Genomic DNA, 18,582 nt, shown 5'->3' with positions numbered 1-18,582 from the left:
GTTCCCAAGGGTCGAGCCAACTCGGGACTTACGAAACCGGAGATCCGAATTGGGACAAAGTCCTCCTTCTTAGCACCAGAATTGCCCAAAAAACTGCAGTCGGCAAGACCCTCCAAGGCAAGAATTCATATTCTGTCGAGGCAGGGGTGGAAGCTTGGTGTCTCGACCTGAATTAACTCCTTCAAAGAAAAGAATTCATCAGGTCGAGAACGCTCTCGGAAGCCAGGACCGTGGCGGTCCCTGACACTCTCGGCCCCTTGGAAACTGCAAGGGTTGCAAGTGATGAAGGTTATTCATTGGGGGAGCCGCGGTCCTGTCCCGGGGATCCTTGCGCTGACGAATCAGCGCGAAGTTCCCCGAGAACACGGGGGCGATCATAACTTGAAGAGGAAGAGCCTCGCTGTTTCGATGCGTGAAACTCCTGTACCTCTCCCCTTGGAGGGAGACCTTGACAGATCCCATGAAACCCTCCTCGGCTACCTAGTTATAATACAAGAGAATCAGGGGACCGATACCCAAAGCACGCCAGGCAGCCGAACTCCGAAAGAAGATTTCGTCAGAGCTCTCTCTGTCCGTCTCGCGCCTCTCAGAACAACCGAGAGGAGAAGAGAACAGGTGAGGAGAAAAGAGTATCCCTACCTGTCCTGCCAGTACGATAAGCAGGAGAGGCGAACCGTGAGCGATAATCAACCGAAGGAGATTACTGCCACACGGGGAAAGAAGAGCACTTGTGCCATGGCAAAGCGCTTTCTTGGGAAGAGCAAAAAAGTTTCGAACATAGCCGAACATCGGAAAAAGCCGAGAACCCGAAGTCTGAAAAGCTGAGTAGGGCCGAGCTGAGCCAGTCTGGCAAGCCGAAGTCGAGCCGCTGAGCCAGTCTCATAAGTGCGACCGGGGGCTGAGCCGAGCCAATTGCGCGAGCACAATCATAACTGGGCAGGCCGGACTCGTCTGCTGTGAACAATTGCTAGTTTCCCGAACTCTAAACTCCTTCGAGGCCGAGGCCCCTTGAGAAGAAGGTTCAAAGGGGAATTCTGTGTCTGCTGTCTTGCATGCTCGAACCCTAAAGTTCGAGACACAAGAACGAAGCCCGGCCGGCACCCCGACACCTGGGTGTCCCGGCAACCAGACACCTGGGTGTCTCGGCACTTTCTCTCGTCCTGTGCCTCTCGTAAGGAGAGCGCTCGTGATTCATAGAATTCGAGCTACCCACGAGACTTCCGAAAATCGGGAGCGGCTGCTTTGTTTCCTAATAGATCGAAAGAGCCAAGCACAGAACCAGTCTTAGACGCAGACTTCCAAGACTGGCAATGAGGGCGTGGCCTCGAGAGGCCGCGCTCTCGCGGCCCCCGAAACGCAAGATCCCACAGGAGAATGCGAATCAGTCAATGAGAGAAACTTGTCTCCCGGAAGAGAGTCAGTCCCTTAGAAGTCCCGCAGGACTCCCAAAGTGAATCTCTTCCCTGCTTCTTCTGATGTTTGAACCGACAGGATCGAGACACCAGGCTGGGAACCCGACCGAGCACTCGCAAACACTCGGGGAGCACTTGCGGTGCTGGCAGGAAGAGGAGCCAAGACACCTGGGTGCCTCGGCCCTTTCTCTCGCACTGCTCCCGAACTGGGCCCAGGAAAATCTCTCCAGACCAGATTGGGATACTCGATATTCCATAGAATCTCGAGCACTCGAAGCGGCTCGCGAATGAGCGCCGAGGCAGCAGCCCCATCTTAGAGGCGGAACCTCTAAGACTCGGGAACGGGATCGCAAACTGAGGTCTGCGCGCCCGCGCTTTCAAACACAAAACCCAGGGCTATGCGAATCGGTTTCCTAACCCGAAGGTCGGGAAGAGCCAACGAGAGACCCACTGCCTCCTCGGAAGGAGGCAGTCCTTAGACGTCCAAGGGCATCAAGGGGAAGAAGCAGCATTCCTTTCCTTCGGCCGATGGAGGTCTGTCCGATTCCCGGGACCCCCTTGGACCTCGGGAGAGGAAGGGAAGACGCAGCAGAAGACAAAATCGAAGATAAGATGAAGAAGACGGCGACTACTTCCACAGGACGGCTTCCTTCACCTCCACTCCGACATCATCTACAGGATGGTGGACACGAAACATCTTAACCTCCAGGGTAGTCTGGCAGGAACACAACGGACGCAGCCAGGACACCACCACCAGGAGAAGCATGATCAGGACAGCCGATGCAGGAGCTACGGCAGCAATTCGGAAGGCAGGAGCTACTGCAACGGCCAGGAACATCACCTCAACAGGACCACTTCCTACATCTTCACGCCGACATCTTCTACAGGATGGCGGACATCGTGAACCTCTGGGGCAGCTGGCAGGAACACACGGAAGCGGCCCCGGGCACGACCGCCAGTAGCGGCAGGGATGATCAGGACAGCCGATGCAGGAGCTATGGCAAAGGTTCGGAGAGCAGGAGCTATGCAACGGCCAGGAACGTCACTTCCACAAGGCGACTTCCTTCCCTTTCACGCCAACATCTTCTACAGGATGGCAGACATCGTAACCTCCAGGGCAGCTGGCAGGAACACAACAGAAGCGGCCCGTGCTGCGATCACTAGGAGAAGAAGCGGGCATGATCAGGACATCCGATGCAGGGGCTACGTTAGCGGTTCGGAAGGCAGGAGCTACTGCAACGGACAGAATGTCATTTGAAAGTCACCAGCAGCGACAGGAGCGATCAGGGCGGCTGCGGCAGGAGACCAGGAGAGCAGCCTAGAGACTGTCGTCGAGTTGACAAGAGCATAACACAGGGAACAGCAGGAGTACATGGACCACAGATACGCAGGAAGCATTGCAACAGCATACATGAAAACCAGCAATGACAGCGATCGATCTACATCGGCGGGAACAGAGTCAGAGTGATCTCGACATGGAAAATGTCATCTAATCAGGTATTGTGGTCGATCCCGAAGCAACACTGAATGAATGTCGGGACTGCTTCATGCAAGATATTCTTGATATATCCAGCCAACTACTGCTGTGTCTGCGATGCTCACTGTCAACCTCAAAGAAAAACAAAGATGATTAGTAGAGGGAGGCTCCTCCCACTACAAGGAGAACAGCCCTACGCAGCAGGAGGAGGTATGCTAGACAAGGTCGCTCGATCGCTCCCCCCCAGTCTTCGCCTGACGAGCGAAGAGGGCGAAGGAGCGAGATCTACTAAGGGGAGAAGGAAGAACCTACGGGAAGAGAAAAAAGGACGGAGGGGAGGCCACCAAGGGCGCCGTGGAAGCGGAACTTATCGACGACGCCCGTAACCTCCCACTCGGCCTGCAAATCTCTAGCACAGGCGGAGAGTAACACTCAGCATAAGTAGAAAGAAATTAGTGATGCCCCTTACACACGGAGGGCGGAAGCCCAAGAAGGGAACTAACTCTTACGTCCCGATGGATGTAGGGGAGTGAAGATATTGCATCCCAAACTATATCTCCGAAAGTACAGGGGCGCCTTCAGTATTTACGTAAAGGGCCGCTGGAGAGAAGCATTACCACTTGGTTACGCTACTCCAGTTATGCCCTTGGCTGTCAAACCCAAGACACAGGCAGGGAACGACGGCTTACGCAAGGTTATCACAAATCTTGGGTTTGTATTAACAAATATCAAACACGTATATATAAACAAAAATGCAGAAAGATCCCACCGGGATAATAAGAGCTTAACGACATTCAGGCAGAGAGAACGAAAACACGTCAGCAACGCATGACAGCCGAAAGCAAAACTGGAATGTTTACATCCGGGCAGGCGGGTATCCCTGCCTACCTGGAGGTAGTTACTGCCTAACTACCTTGCTCAAGAGTTTAACGGCCGTTTCCAGCCTACACCTGAAAGTAATCCCTAATGTAAAGGACCGAGGGTTTGTATATTTCGGAACAAGACAAATTTTAAAAGTAATTTGTATTTTTCCTAACACAAACATGAGGTCCTTTACATTTTTGTGCCCACCTCATGCCACCCCTCAATCTGATAACTGGGCTGAAAGGCAAATTGGAATGTTTACATCCAGGCAGGCGGGGCTCCCGCCTACCGGACGTTAGTTAACTTCCTAACCACCCTTGTTCGAAAGTTTAATGGCTGTTCCATCTTTGCTGAAAGTATTTCCTTATGTAAGGGACCTCAGGATTGTGTAGTTAGGAAAAATACAAATTACTTTTAAAATTTGTCATTTTAGTACTAGAACCAGATGAAGGAATGGGATGTCGTTATGGGTTGTGCCCGTAGCCTCGCTTTAGAAGCCCTTCCATTTGATTTTCTTAAATGTATACCTTAGTTCAGCAAATTAAGTTTCCGTTAAACAAGTTTATTAAACTTACATAAATAATGAAAGATGCTGGGTCCCTGCGCATGTAGGCTTTAAGGAAATAAGGGTACTGATAAATTAAAGCAGCAATTAATATTACCAGATCAAATATAGCTGTTTCTCTCAGTGATTTGTCACTGTCTCTAAAACGCTAAATCTTTAGTAAATGGCAAGCATTATGGAATAATGAATCTGAAAATAAATAAAAACTGGTTGAATCAACTGTTGATTTGTGGTGTTTCCCATTCCAATATGAATTCAACTTCGAAGTAACGTTATTCCATCTGCTGGTTGGTCACATCCACCTAACCCGTGGGTATATGCTGAATAATAATAATAATAATAATCAAGCACTTTTTCTTTATCTCTGACTGACGTACTGAAATATTTTGATAGACTTACTGTAGGTGTTGATGACTGTGACTTACAGTTATATTGTGAATCTAGGATACTGCTAACAAGCATAAGTGATTGGTTAAATGACCATAGTGTGCTAGATGCGAATGTGTATGGGCAGTTTTTGTTATCCAAGATTGTTGATCCTCACTGATTTTGTTCTTTCTACACAGATAAGATTTGCAACTCTGACTCTCCAGCTGAGGAGTGAGCTAACTGGTTTCCCTTGTAGTGGAAGGGATGTGGGAAGAAGCATAGGAAGACCAAGAATGTTTGCCAGTGTCCTCGAGGGAGAACACTGTGCCGTGGACACAATGAATCTCTGGTACCTTCCTTCTAGTCTGCCTTGTTCTCTCTGACAAAGCTTTCACAGGCACATGTGCAGAACTATCTAGTGAGAAGCCTGCACACATCTGAGAGTTATCATCTCTTTAACCTGCTGCTCCAGGTTTAGTGGATTCAATCCCTCAAATACTTGTAGACGACGAGGTCATCTCTGGGTATTCCAAGGAAATAAAGGTATGAACCGCAAATTATTATAAAACTGTAAAATACATGATTTAGCTAATGGTGCTAATGTTTGAGTATTTCAAAATAAATCTTATCTCTTGCAAGTAGTAGAGTATTTTGTTAACTTTGAAAGGGCATCATCTAATTCTTTTGTACTAAATTTTTCTATTGTAATATATATCTTCTGCCATTTCAGAATTTAGAGAGTTTGATTCAGGTATATTTTTTATTTTGCAAAAATTTCATCTAGGTTCTTACTGATGCTTGTTTGAAAACTTTCCTCATATTTCGTGGGGTCGATAATCTTGTTTCCATTTTTTTAAGATAGAGTGTCTTGGTTATATTAATTATTTTTCCTTGTACAACTTCTTTTGCAGACTTCGCAGAGGTAGATGACTGAACATCATATTTAAAATTTTACCCAGTACTAGTTTTTATGCCTTATATAATTACATAAGGATCTCATGACGTAGTAAAATGCTTTTTTCGTGTAAAACTTTATTTCACACTTTGTACATAAGAACAATATATTTTGATAACAATATTCATGTATAATAATGAAATGCATGGCAGTAGCATGCCTGGCTAGAAGAAAAATTCCCTCTAGAATCTTAGTCTACCTAAAAATGAATGTGATTGATGTAATGGAGGCTGACCTTTTATAAATTTTAGCTTTCACAAATCTAGTTTTTGATTAAATAATGAATGCCTATAAATAGGCTTTATATTGATTTCAATTTGATTTCCTTATAGTCTGAGTACTTGTTACATGGCATCATTGCCTCCTTCAAGCTTATTCTTCAATCAGTATTATATTTCTTAAATTGTTTTCCCTTTGATTATGTCTTGCATAATACAAGCAAGATTTTGATTTAAATGACTATGTACAAACATACATACTTTTGATTATCAAACAAAAGTACACTAATTCTTAAAAGACACAGTGAAAGATCTGATATCAAGAAAGAAGCATAAGATATGTTCATTCAAAAATCATACAAATCGTAGCATTCCGCTGACATAAGATTCAGTAGAGAGAGAATTGCTTACTAGCTCCAAGCACTCTTTACCCATGCAACAACAGCTGTGCCCTGCATGCCTTTGCTCAGACATGGGTGTAGGAATCTCATAGCCATTATAGTAACACATTTGAAACAGGGACTTTAAAGATTGACCAAATAAATGTCTGAGGAAAGGTATGTCTTGAGGATCACAGACTTGTTAGTAACAATATAGACAAGGAGAAACATAGGCAAGAAAAAGTTTTTGTGGTCATAACCACATTCTAAACAATTTCATATATTCAAACCTCATTTTTGGTATCTATATCAACAAATTTCTTTACCTTAATTGAAGATATGAATTCTCCAATTAATTTGCAAAATCTATACAAAACATCACAATAAATTTTGGTATCGAAATTAACAACATATAACAATTAACGAGATGTTAGTATGTGGTTGAGAACACAAAAGTGTTGGCCTGCATTCCCAGAATGCCTGTCCTTTCTGTGTAATTAGGTGCCCTTAATAAATTTCATGGTATGCTGACCTATTTAAAGCTACTTTATTATTATTCAATATATTGTATTTATAGAGTTAACAAACTTAGCTACATTACTGACACAGTGATGTGGGGATAACAGCTTAAGTAGAATAACATTGCTTTCGTTACACAACTTGATGGGCATAGGTAGTTTAAGGACCTGATTAGTGGGCATGTGGGTTTGCAGGTCAAAAGATGGAGGGCTGGGTTGAGTTGGTAGTTAGTTCAGGAGCCTGCCTGACTAGTCTACTTGTTAGAAAAAGAGAAGATACAGAGTGGTCGCTCACACACACACAACCTTTAACTTTAAAAGTGGTCATGTTCAACATCTGCACTTGACCTCTGCTTCAGTGTTGGTTCCACTTGAAAAATTATGTCTATGCTGAATCTAAAAGGAACTTTTATTATAAAATTTCTGAAAATTATATCTTAAAATTTCAAAAGATGTTTCAGTGGGAGAAGTGCTTTAAAAACATTTAAAATAGAAGTTTCCTATGATTTCTGTTAAAATGAAACCAGAATGCTTACTTTGTTGCATGTGAATCTTTCTAGAAAGATTTAACAGCAATGGAGATGTGACTTTTTAAAATGTGCGAGTTTAAAATTACCGAACCCTATTTACATAGCATCTATTTGGTTGAGTGGTAATGCAAGCAACCGAGATAGTAATGTGATTATAGTACAAATTCATAGAGCCTTGGTACAGAATAACTATACAGCTGATAATAATACAGTATAACAGATGGGTGCATAACCAATAGCTTGTAAAAAATAACAATGTTTACAAACATCATAATAGTCCTCACGCTTTAAGTTGCCATATACTCTTTCTTCAATAACTAACTGACAAAAATCATATATATATATATATATCATTTTAGATCTGCTCAAAGAAAACTGTATAATCACAAAACTAGAGCCTATTTATCAAATATACCTGTTTAATGCTCTATCATAATATCAACTATGATATATTTCAACACTGGCTATGAAACTAGACTCTGGAGTAATACAGACTGGGTTTGTACACACACAGTTCATTATTGTCGGGGCACTGAGCCTCCAGTAACAACGCTACAGCAATGCATGAGGGTGATGTATTGAACTAGCAGTAGCAGTTTACACCACCTTTATGTCACCATGCCTTGTGGCCACCCTCACACGTTGCCTAGCCCAGTCTCACTCCTCAACTGACACTTTATAAGATTTTTCATTTTACCTATGCAAAAATACATTTTTATTTGCTGAAAACCCAGAGCGGGAGCAGCGCTGTTATCTTATTGGCTGGAATTACAGTACATTAAACTACATTTAGCCATTTGCAACTACAATATTCAGCATTTGCAATGACCAGAACTCCTGCTCGGTCAGACCTTTCATCGAATATAAATGTAACTTGGCATATGCAAATCTGCTGGGTTGATTGCGTCATTGGCCATTTAGTGTTAGGCTTTGTGGATCATAGCCTTAATGAAGCTTTTTTTTTTTTGACAGAAAGGGCCAAATTCTTTGACAGCAAGGTATAATCCATTCTCATCACTATATTAGAATAGGCCAGCCAGCACAAATACAGCACCAGACTCACCGACTTGGGTACAAGATGGGGAGAATGACTGGGAGGGTGATGTTGGAAAATGGGGAGAAACTTATATAATATGATTAAATTAGTGTACAGAACTACAGTACTCCCTCTTTTCTAAATGAAAGAATCAAGTACAGTTATGCTAAATTTTGAATTCCATAATTAACTTCACTAAGAATAACACAATAGCCTAGCCTGTAATAATGAAATTGTACAGTATATTTCATCCAAAGTAGCTTAAGTATTAAGAAAAGACTTTGTGCATAACTGCAGAGCACTTGGTGCACAAGTGTCTAAAATCTATCAGTAAAGCAAATTTCCTCTGTGCAAGGAAACTGGTTTTAAAAATGGCCTCAACCAAAAGTCTAAAAATAAGCAGAGAAGGTAAGAAAAATTTGGGTATTTAACATTTCACAGACAGCAAATGTTACTAAAATTAGAATCAATCCACAGAGCAGGAGTCAATAAGTGAAAGAAAAAGTATTGAGCTGACAGTAGAGGGAGGTAAGTGTCCCTCTGTGCAGGCCACTTTTTGTCATAGTCAGGGTTTGACCTAGTTCATGAGGATCCATGGGATCTAGACTTTGCACGAGCTAACTTGTGTTACCCGTGAGTATCTTAGCAAGTTACTGTACATAGAATAAGCAAAGGGGAAGTGGGAGAGACTACAGAGGATATCTGAGGGTTGGGAGGAAAATTTTATCAGGGGGATGATGATGATGGTACCTTAAGGGCTCTTTTTTTTTTTTTTTTTTTTTTATTTATTTTAACCAGAGAGCCTTTATTAAGTAAGTAGGCCTCTGACTGCAACAGTGCTAAGTGCTAATGATACTCACCTACATTGTCCAGATATAACCACTTAACATCCATGCAAAGTGGTCATAAAGACATAGACATACATAGGTGCATGAGAATGTCCATAACACATACAGTAGGGAGACCCTCTGATAGGCTTTGTGCGCATTTCTAGTGTATTTGCAATTGATTTGAGGAGAGCTATTTCACATACCCAGATTTGCATATAATGAATGTTAAAACCCACCTTACAAGTTCCAAAGCCACTAGACCATCCTAGCCACCCACATGAAAGGGGAAGCTTGCATCCGGAAGTGTTGGTGGTGGCAAGGACAGACCTGCAGTCAATGGAGTGTCTTTTGCATATGTGTGTATGTATAGTGTGGTAGATCACAACAGGACTTTTTTCCACTGTTCAACCATTTTATTCTCTCATAAAACTTACCTACTTAATCAGACTACGCATTGCGTACAAACTTATTATGCACTAGTGAGCTACACCCACAGACTACTATGTCCACTAACCAGGTAATGATTGTATTTGGAGAACACATGATATTGATGTTTGTCAAATGTCTGCTCTTATAACCTGCAAATTTTTAATAATGATACATCACATAAGATGAATTTATCTGGCAAGACAGAAAACCCACAAGTATATACTGTATGGCCTTTCTGATTGCAGCAGACATCATGTGATACAGAATGTGCCTGCCTTACTGATGCTCACCATCCAAGGCTGCTAGGTACTTCTCTTCGATAACTAGAGGAACCAGTTTATGCCTGTGGAGAGGAAAGGGTTACTAATAATATTTATCAACATTGCAGTAATGTAACTTTTCTAATACTGTATAATAGAACAAATTTAGAATAGCTAAATATAAAATACAGTTACAACTATCAAAAACTAAGACTTATTTGATAAGTGCACTTCACAGATTACATGTAATTATAGTAGTTACATTACAGATTTCAAATATTTATATTAATGTCACACATTCTTTGTTCGTTACCAAGGTAGAAATGAAACTGTTGGCAATCATTTTAAATCACGAAAATTGCCAAAAGGCTAGTTCTTTCAACGCAAAGATAATTTCATTCTGTGGCTTGAAGACTGAAGTTAGAGACAAAAACTTTAGGTGAAATGGCCAGTATTCTGGCCCAAATAACAGAAGCAAAGGCACTAAACAAAGAAGGCAATAAAAACATGTTATTCTTTTCTAAGTTTTACTTTCTGTTTTTATACCTCTATCTTCGGATATCAGTTTGAAGACTGATCTTGTAGTGAAACTGAAAGCAACATTCCCATTCCGTGGGTTACAAGTGATTTGTGACACATTTATTGATCTGACATGTGAATCATTATATCAAGCCTATGTATTGTATCATGATTATTCTGCGCACATAGAAAGATTTCTATCCAAAAGGTATTCCAAACCTCATAAACATGCCTTTGATGTTGACTAAGATAGCACAAAAAAATCTTAAGTATAACCTAAAATAATAAGGTTCTTCATCTGAAGAATGTCACACCCCCACCACAGCTTTGATCTGCTTTTATTTGTTGTTATAATGTTCATTATTCAGAAGCAGAAAAAAATTAAAGATAATTGATAATTTTGCTTTAGGAACATAAAATAATCACCGACCAGGATGGTTACATTTCATGTGGACATAGTCGTTATAGCTTCGGATGATTTATTTGGATTCTCATTTTCCTTTATGCCCACAAGGAGAGGGATCCATCATATTTCAACGTTTTTATGTACATTTCATATAATATATGGAATGTAAGTTTAATCCACTGTACAAGGGAACTTTTAGAACAATAATTTCTATGGTGGCATATTTCTAGTAATAATCTCAAGTGCTGAATTCCTTATATACAGTTCTGTTGTGAAAACAGAGGCACTATTTGATAAAGGGAATAGGGAAATGGCAGCAAATTGTTTGCCATTTATGAGATTTGAACCCTTCTTTTTAAACTAAATAGTGTAGACCTTTGCATTTTATGAGTTCTTTTGAGTGTTGTTGATATTCTGGAGTCTATGCATATTTTCTGAGCAAACAATACTGGTAAGTATAAGTTCTCTTCACATTCTGCCATCTTGTCCACTTTCCACCAGAGTTCCCATCCGGTCTAGGTCTTTGTCTCCATCATTTAAATTTATTATGGGCCTTTTTATTGGTCCTTGTTCTGCTACTTCCATCTCTATCATCATCAGTCATGCAAGATAACTTAAACTCGGTTCCTCAGACTTTTCTCATCACATGTCCAAACCAAGCATCATGCATGAATCTAAAGTTATTGCTCACTTCACAACTGGGATACTTTTATTTACGAGTAGTCAAGCAATCTCTTTTCACTTCATCAACCCTGTCTGTTATATATTTCCTCAATGACCTCTCCATACCTGTTTCATAGTCCAGTAGGTCTTTAAGGTGACAGAAACGCTCCATTCTTTTAAGGCCTTCTTTTCAAACACAGGGCTCCATCACCTTTTCTCCTCCATTTACTCTATACTTTTAAAGTATCAAATATATCTTGACTGTATTTTGCAGTCTTAACCATTAATTTTCTGGCAATTTTATTTCTTTCTTTAAGGTGACCTTTTACCGTCTACATAACCTTTGTATTTCACTCTTACCCATTTACAAATTCTTACAACCTATTCCTCTGATTTTGCTGTAAACATGTGGTCATCTTCATGGTGCAGCTGTAAGGTGTCTCCCTTTTTGCACTCCTTTACTGTCTCCTTCATTCTCTGATAAACAGCTAAGAGCTCAGGGTTAATTCTTGACAAACGTCAACATTTACCTCAAATGCTTCTTGTGTGCATGGACCTGTCTTCATTGTAGATCTTTTGCTATGACACAGTAGCATCATTAGCTCAAAAGAGTCTTTCCAGTACCATCTGCCTTCTCAGTGTCAATGTAATTGCTTGTCTTGTTAACCTGTAAAGTCACCACAACGCCGTCAGTGGAGCCTCCTTCGGATGCGACATTCATTAAGTCTCCGCTGAGGAAGTTTTCTTTGGTGACTTCCCACTTTCTTTGCCACACAATTTGCTACGCCTAACGTGCCAGGTCACGCATTTTCCACCATTTAAACTTTACATGTATTTGTTCAACTGTCATAAATTATGTATCTTGTGTTTCTTTATTCGCAGGCATCAAGATTATACCCATATTGGAATTCTGTATGTTTTTGTATTGTAAATTGTACTTGCTCGCTGTATATTATTGTTAATTGTTTTTGACCTCAAGTCACACTCAATCTCATTGTCTTCCGCGGTTCGGCGCCAGTCGGCTGCTATATAAACTGCCTGAATCTGTAATAAACCAGCAGTAACTTTTACCTGTTCGTTTCTTTTGCACCTCTTACATTGGTGACCCCCCGGAGTATCCCGGAGCCATTTTTAGTGGACCGACACAGCGACTCAGTCTTGGCTCCAGGAACTCTCCAACGCTCTTAGCGGACTAAACACGGCGCTGTAACCAGCGTTTGAGCGTGCCAACTCTCGTCGGCAAAATCACCAGCGTCACTAACGGACTCTCACGGCGCACGGAAGTGCGTTTTGACGCGAGTACCCCACTCCAGTAAGAGGGCAAAGAGCGAGCATGGACGCAGACATCCCCTCCTTCGTGCAGTTAACCGTGGACCTCGCGGATTCGGAGGTCTACCTTCCTCCCATCTCACCCGCGCCCGTCCCCGCACCTCCTTACCCATGCCCGTGCTCCGAACACTCCATGGCCCGGCAACACAGTCGCGGGCCGCCCTGTCCATAAAGTTGCTGCCGTTCATACAGGGGAACCCAACGATGTGGCTATGTAGGGTCGAGAGCCACTTCAGGGTAGTGCACCTGACAGACGAAATTCTGTAGGCCAACACGGTCCTCAACGCCCTCCCGGAGGAGGTATACAGAAAACTCGTCTCGCGGGTGTCCAGCGCACACCCCCTCACATACAACGTCACGAAGAAGCCCTCCTCGAAACATGCTCCCTACCAATCGCCGAGCGGGCCGCCCGCGCCATCGACCTCGCCGTCAACCCACGGCATGACCTCAACGCGGTAGATGCATGGAGCATGGTCGAGGACCTCCTTTCACTACCAGACTTTGACGGCAGGAAAAAGCGGCAAGAAATAAGCCTGTCGTGGGAGATCGACCTTCGCCAGCTCCTCCCAGAGGTCCGCACCCAGATTCCTCGCCCCTACACCATGCCCCTCGACGACCTCATCCAAACGGCGCAGCACCTCACAGACTGCGTGAAGGCCACGCAGCGGCTAACAGCGCCCACACAGTCAGTCGGCTCCGTCCAGCAGGAAGAAGAAACGGAGCAGGGCGTCAACGTCGTCGCCAGGAGACGTCCACCGCCCTACAACAGATGGAGTTCCCGGGCCTGTGCCGCTACCACAAGTGGTTCGGCAAAGACGCCCGAAACTGCCTGCTGCCCTGCTCATTCGCCCGTTCAAAAAACGGGGGTGGCGGCGGCCAGCAGGACAAACTGCCCTGGCAACCGAAAAACCCAGGGGCCCAGAACCAGTAGGCTTCTACGTCTGCGACACCGTCTCCAGCAGGATGATGCTGATCGACACAGGTGCCTTTAGATCAATCTCTCCAGCATCCAGGGAGGACCGCAACCAGAAACCAGACCCGGCCGCCTTCCTGACGGCCGCCAACGGATCCCCCATCCTCTCCTACGGCACCAGGCCCCTGTCGATCTCTATCCTGGGCCAGAATTACTCCTGGGACTTCATCGTCGTGGACGTAGGGACCCCGCTCCTGGGTGCTGACTTCCTTGCACACTTCGGCCTGCTAGTTGACGTAGGGCGTAAGCGCCTCCTCGACACTGACTCCTGCCGGTCTCTCCTGTTGACAGTGGGACCCAAGGCACCCACCATCTGCTCCGTTGCCCCCCCACCAGTACGCACACCTGCTGATGGTGTTTCCTGAAGTGTTCAAGTCCGAACTCCGCCAAGTCCCCGGGGCCCCAGCCAAACATGGCATATACCATCATATAACAACTAAAGGCTCCCCTACACATGCGAAGTTCCGAAGGCTTCCCCCACAGCGCCTTCAGGAGGCGAAGAAGGCATTCGCAGAGATGGAGCGGATGGGAATCTGCAAAAAGGCCTCCAGTCCGTGGGCCTCCCCCCTCCACATGGTGCAGAAACCGGATGGCTCCTGAAGACCCTGCGGCAACTACAGGCGTCTCAACATTGCAACGGAGCCCGACCACTACCCCTTGCCGAACATGCAAGACCTCATGGCCTCCTTTCACGGAGCCAAGGTATTCACTAAATTAGACCTAAAATCATACTTTCAGGTACCCGTCGCACCAGAGGATATACCAAAGACCGCCATCATCACGCCGTTCGGGTCCTACATGTTCGCCTTCTCCACCTTCGGATTGAGGAATGCCGGGGCGACCTTCCAGCGGCTCATGGACAGCATCCTCGGGGACCTGAAGTTCTGCGTCTGCTACGTTGATGACATCCTCATATTTTCCAGGTCTCACAGTGAACACCAAAAGCACATCCGGGCAGTCCTGCAGTGCCTCCAAGAGAATGGCCTCGTCGTGTGTTTTGACAAATGCACCTTTGGCGTCCAGAAAGCCGACTTCCTTGGCCACGAGATATCCCCGGCAGGCGTCCGCCCACTCACATCAAAAGTAGCAGCCGTCACCAGGTTCCCAACCCCCACCTCCGTCAAGGCCGTCCAGGAGTTCCTCGGGATGGTGAACTTCTACAGGCGGTTCATCCCCGGGGTCGCGCACACCACGGCCCCCCTGACGTAAGTTCTCAAAGGCCAACCAAAGTCCCTGTCTTGGGGACCCAGCCAGCAGCAGGCCTTCTCCCAACGAAGGCCGCCCTCGCCGAGGCAACCGCCTTGGCACACCAGGATCCCAAGGCCCCCCTCCAGCTGACAATGGACGCCAGCAACGTCGCCTGTGGTGCTTTCCTGGAGCAGGTCATCAACGGCGCCCCCCAGCCCATCGCCTTTTTCAGCAAGAAATTCAACCCCACAGAGACCCGCTACAGCACCTTCGACAGGGAACTCTGCGCGATGTACCGCACAGTCCAGCACTTTAAGTTCCTCCTGGAGGGGACGCCCTTCACAATCTTCACAGACCACCAGCCAGCCATTGGTTCACGCCTTCACTAAGCAGGGGGACGCATGATCTTCCAGGCAGCAGCGCCACCTCTCGGCCATCGCCAAATTCACCTGCTCCGTCAGGTACCTCCCCGGCAGGAAAAATCCCGTAGCAGATGCCCTCTCCAGGGTCGAGCTGAACGCAGTGCAGCTCGGGGTAAACTACGAAGACCTGGCCAGGGAACAGGCCGCTGACCCAGAAACCCCAGCCTACCGCACCGCCATCACGTCCCTTAAGTGGCGGGACGTGACCCTCGCCCCTTGGGGCCCAAGTCTCCTCTGCGACATCAGTACGGGTCAGCCCCACCCCTTGGTTCCAGCCTCACATCGCCGCCAGGTATCCGACATCATTCACGGCCTCTCACATCCCTCTGGCAGAAGTACAGCCAAGCTGCTGTCAAAGAAGTTCGTCTGGCACGGGGTGCAGAAGGACGCCACATCCTGGGCGAAACAGTGCCTGCAGTGCCAAACCAGCAAGGTGGGTCGTCACACACAGTCCGGGATAGGCGAGTTCCCGCAGCCAGAGCACCGTTTCGGCCACATTCATGTCGATGTCGTCGGGCCCCTTCCCCCATCAGGCGGGTCCAGATATCTCCTGACGGTGGTAGACCACTCAACAAGGTGGCCTGAAGCCACACCGATGCAAGAAGCCACCACCAGCGCGTGCGCCGAGGCCCTGCTTTCCAGTTGGGTCAGCCGCTTTGGCATCCCGGACCACATCACAACCGACAGGGGCCCCGCTTTCCTGTCCGAGTTATGGTCCGCCCTGGCTCAGCTGCTGGGAACCACGCATCACACCACTACGGCATACAACCCGGCGGCCAATGGCCTGGTCGAGTGGTTCCACAGGTCCCTCAAGGCGTCCCTCATGGCCCGCTGCATCGCCGAGGAGTGGAAACATCACCTGCCGTGGGTCCTCCTTGGTTTGAGAACCGCCCCCAGAGCCGACGGCACCCCGTCCGCAGCCGAAAAAACTTATGGAGAGTCCCTCGTGGTCCCAGGCGAACTTGTGACGGAAGATCGCCACAACCCATCACTGCAGAGGCTCTGTGATGTGGTCGGCAAGTTTGCCCCTTGCAAGCGCACGTACACCGACAGGTCGGCCACCTTCACACCGCCAGGACTGTCATCCGCCACCCACGTCTTCATCAGGGTTGACGCCGTCTGCCTCCGCCACTGACCAGACCCTACAGGGGTCCCTTCCGTGTGCTGGAGCGGAACAGCAAGGCGTTCCTGCTGGCACTCCCCGGGAGGAACGATTGGGTTTCAGTAGACCGGTTAAAGCCCGCCTTCCTGGAGGAGGACACAGACATCACCACAGCGCAAACCCTGCCCAGCCACCCTTCGCCACAGCCAGGCCCCCGCAAACGGTGGGCGTGCGGCCGTCCCAGGAAGGGCCCGCCTGCACCAGCAGCCCAGCAGCCTCACGCGTGGGGCGCCCCTCCGTTGTCCTCAAGAAGCCATGGCACCCTTCAGCGTCCCAGCAGATATGCAGATTAATCAGACGTGTCCCACGTCTTAGGGGGGGAGCATTTGTAAAGTCACCACAACGCCGTCAGCGGAGCCTCCTTCGGATGCGACATTCATTAAGTCTCCACTGAGCAAATTTTCTTTGGTGACTTCCCACTTTCTTCGCCACACAATTCGCTACGCCTAACGTGCCAGATCACGCATTTTCTACCATTTAAACTTTACATGTATTTGTTCAACTGTCATAAATTATGTATCTTGTGTTTCTTTATTCGCAGGCATCAAGATTATATCCATATTGGAATTCTGTATGTTTTTGTATTGTAAATTGTACTTGCTCGCTGTATATAATTGTTAATTGTTTTTGACCTCAGGTCACACTCAATCTCATTGTCTTCCGCAGTTCGGCGCCAGTCGACCGCTATATAAACTGCCTGAATCTGTAATAAACCAGCAGCAACTTTTACCTGCTCGTTTCTTTTGCACCTCTTACAAACCTATCATATACCTTCCAAAGATGCTCCTGGTGCAATATTTTTCTCTTCACATGGTACTTACCCTGTAATTGCCTCATTATAAAGGCTGCCTCTAACATTGCTTTCCTTAACTTGAAGCCATACTGAAAACTATCAATTATCAAATGTTTTCTCAACCTTTCCTTTGCACAGGATGCTCAAGCAATCTTATTCCTCTATAATGTCAACACTGGTGTGCATCCTCTTCCTTGGTATATTATTGTCATATCCCATTTTCACACTTCTGTTATTGTCATTGCTTTATCAGGTTTCCATATATTCTAGTCATCTCACTGATGATTGGCTATCCAGCTGCTTTTAGCAGACTGTTCCTTATTTCTGATGGTCCTAGGGCTTCTCCACTCTTCATTTTTCTGATGTATGTTAAATTATCTATTGATTCCTCTAATATGCTCATCCTCCAGGTTTTGTTTTCTTTAATTTCTTTATTTCTGTTTTTTACATATCGCACTTAACTCCTTTCACATTGTTTTCATCTTTCCTTCTGTTGTGTTAAAAGACTGCTTCTATTTCTCCTAACTCTTTCTATCACCTACCTTCCAGTTGCCGCCTCCCTGCTCCCTGTATACATCTTGTCCCCTTGAATGCTTGTCATCTAGCAGGGCTTGAGGGCTCTATTCATCTCTTGCCATTTGCACATCTTGATCCCATCACCGTGTCTCTGGCTATACCCTTCCCAAATGTCACATCACATACTACTTCGGCTGCCTATTGTATGCTTTCTTCAGTGGTTTCCACAAAAACACCCTTTGAAACAATATTCGCTTGTGCTTCTCTTTTTTTATACTTTTTCACTAAATTTTTCAGTTTTAATGTTTTCATACTTTTAATTAGGCCATCCGTGCTCTTCATATAAAATAAATATGTTCCAATTTCTCTACTTATGTATGTTAACATCTCTGAGTGGTTTATACATGATGGTTCAAAGCAGTTTTAATTTTAGCTTTAATTCTTGACTCTGGCAGAAGTCCAACCTCTCTCCAAAGCCTTATCTTCCCATCATATCCTCAAAATCAATTTTATTATTCCCATGCGGTCAGGTGGATTTCTCCCTACCAGTGCCACAATCTTTCCAAAATTCTTCCTTTTCTTATGGTCTTCCTAATTGTATTATGCTGACACCACTATGCCTACTCCAGTTTGTCCTTTATCCTCACCATTCCCCCAGAAATTACATTTCTTACTGTCACTACTAACTGCTGTGGGCTTGCATTTATTCTTTTATGTCTTTACTTCCAGAACTGACTCCCATGTTCCTCCTAGTGAGCATCCTCCCAA

At 45.6% G+C, this 18,582-nt stretch overlaps 1 protein-coding gene across 1 annotated transcript in view; it reads right to left on the bottom strand.

Moving 5' to 3' along the window:
* Window positions 1-6,694: 6,694 nt before the first annotated feature.
* Window positions 6,695-18,582, bottom strand: part of LOC136825012 (uncharacterized) — a 358,497-nt gene continuing 346,609 nt past the window's right edge. Inside the window, exon 15 of the mRNA XM_067081045.1 lies at window positions 6,695-9,926. Within this exon, the coding sequence (XP_066937146.1) occupies window positions 9,860-9,926 (67 nt within the window). The 3' untranslated portion in view covers window positions 6,695-9,859. The remainder of the gene's footprint in view (window positions 9,927-18,582) is intronic.

This window comes from Macrobrachium rosenbergii, chromosome 36 (genome assembly GCF_040412425.1).
Source record: "Macrobrachium rosenbergii isolate ZJJX-2024 chromosome 36, ASM4041242v1, whole genome shotgun sequence".
Taxonomy (NCBI): Eukaryota; Metazoa; Arthropoda; class Malacostraca; order Decapoda; family Palaemonidae; genus Macrobrachium; species Macrobrachium rosenbergii.
The sequence above is the reverse complement of the archived record's forward strand: the minus strand, read 5'-3'. Positions and strand labels throughout refer to the sequence as shown.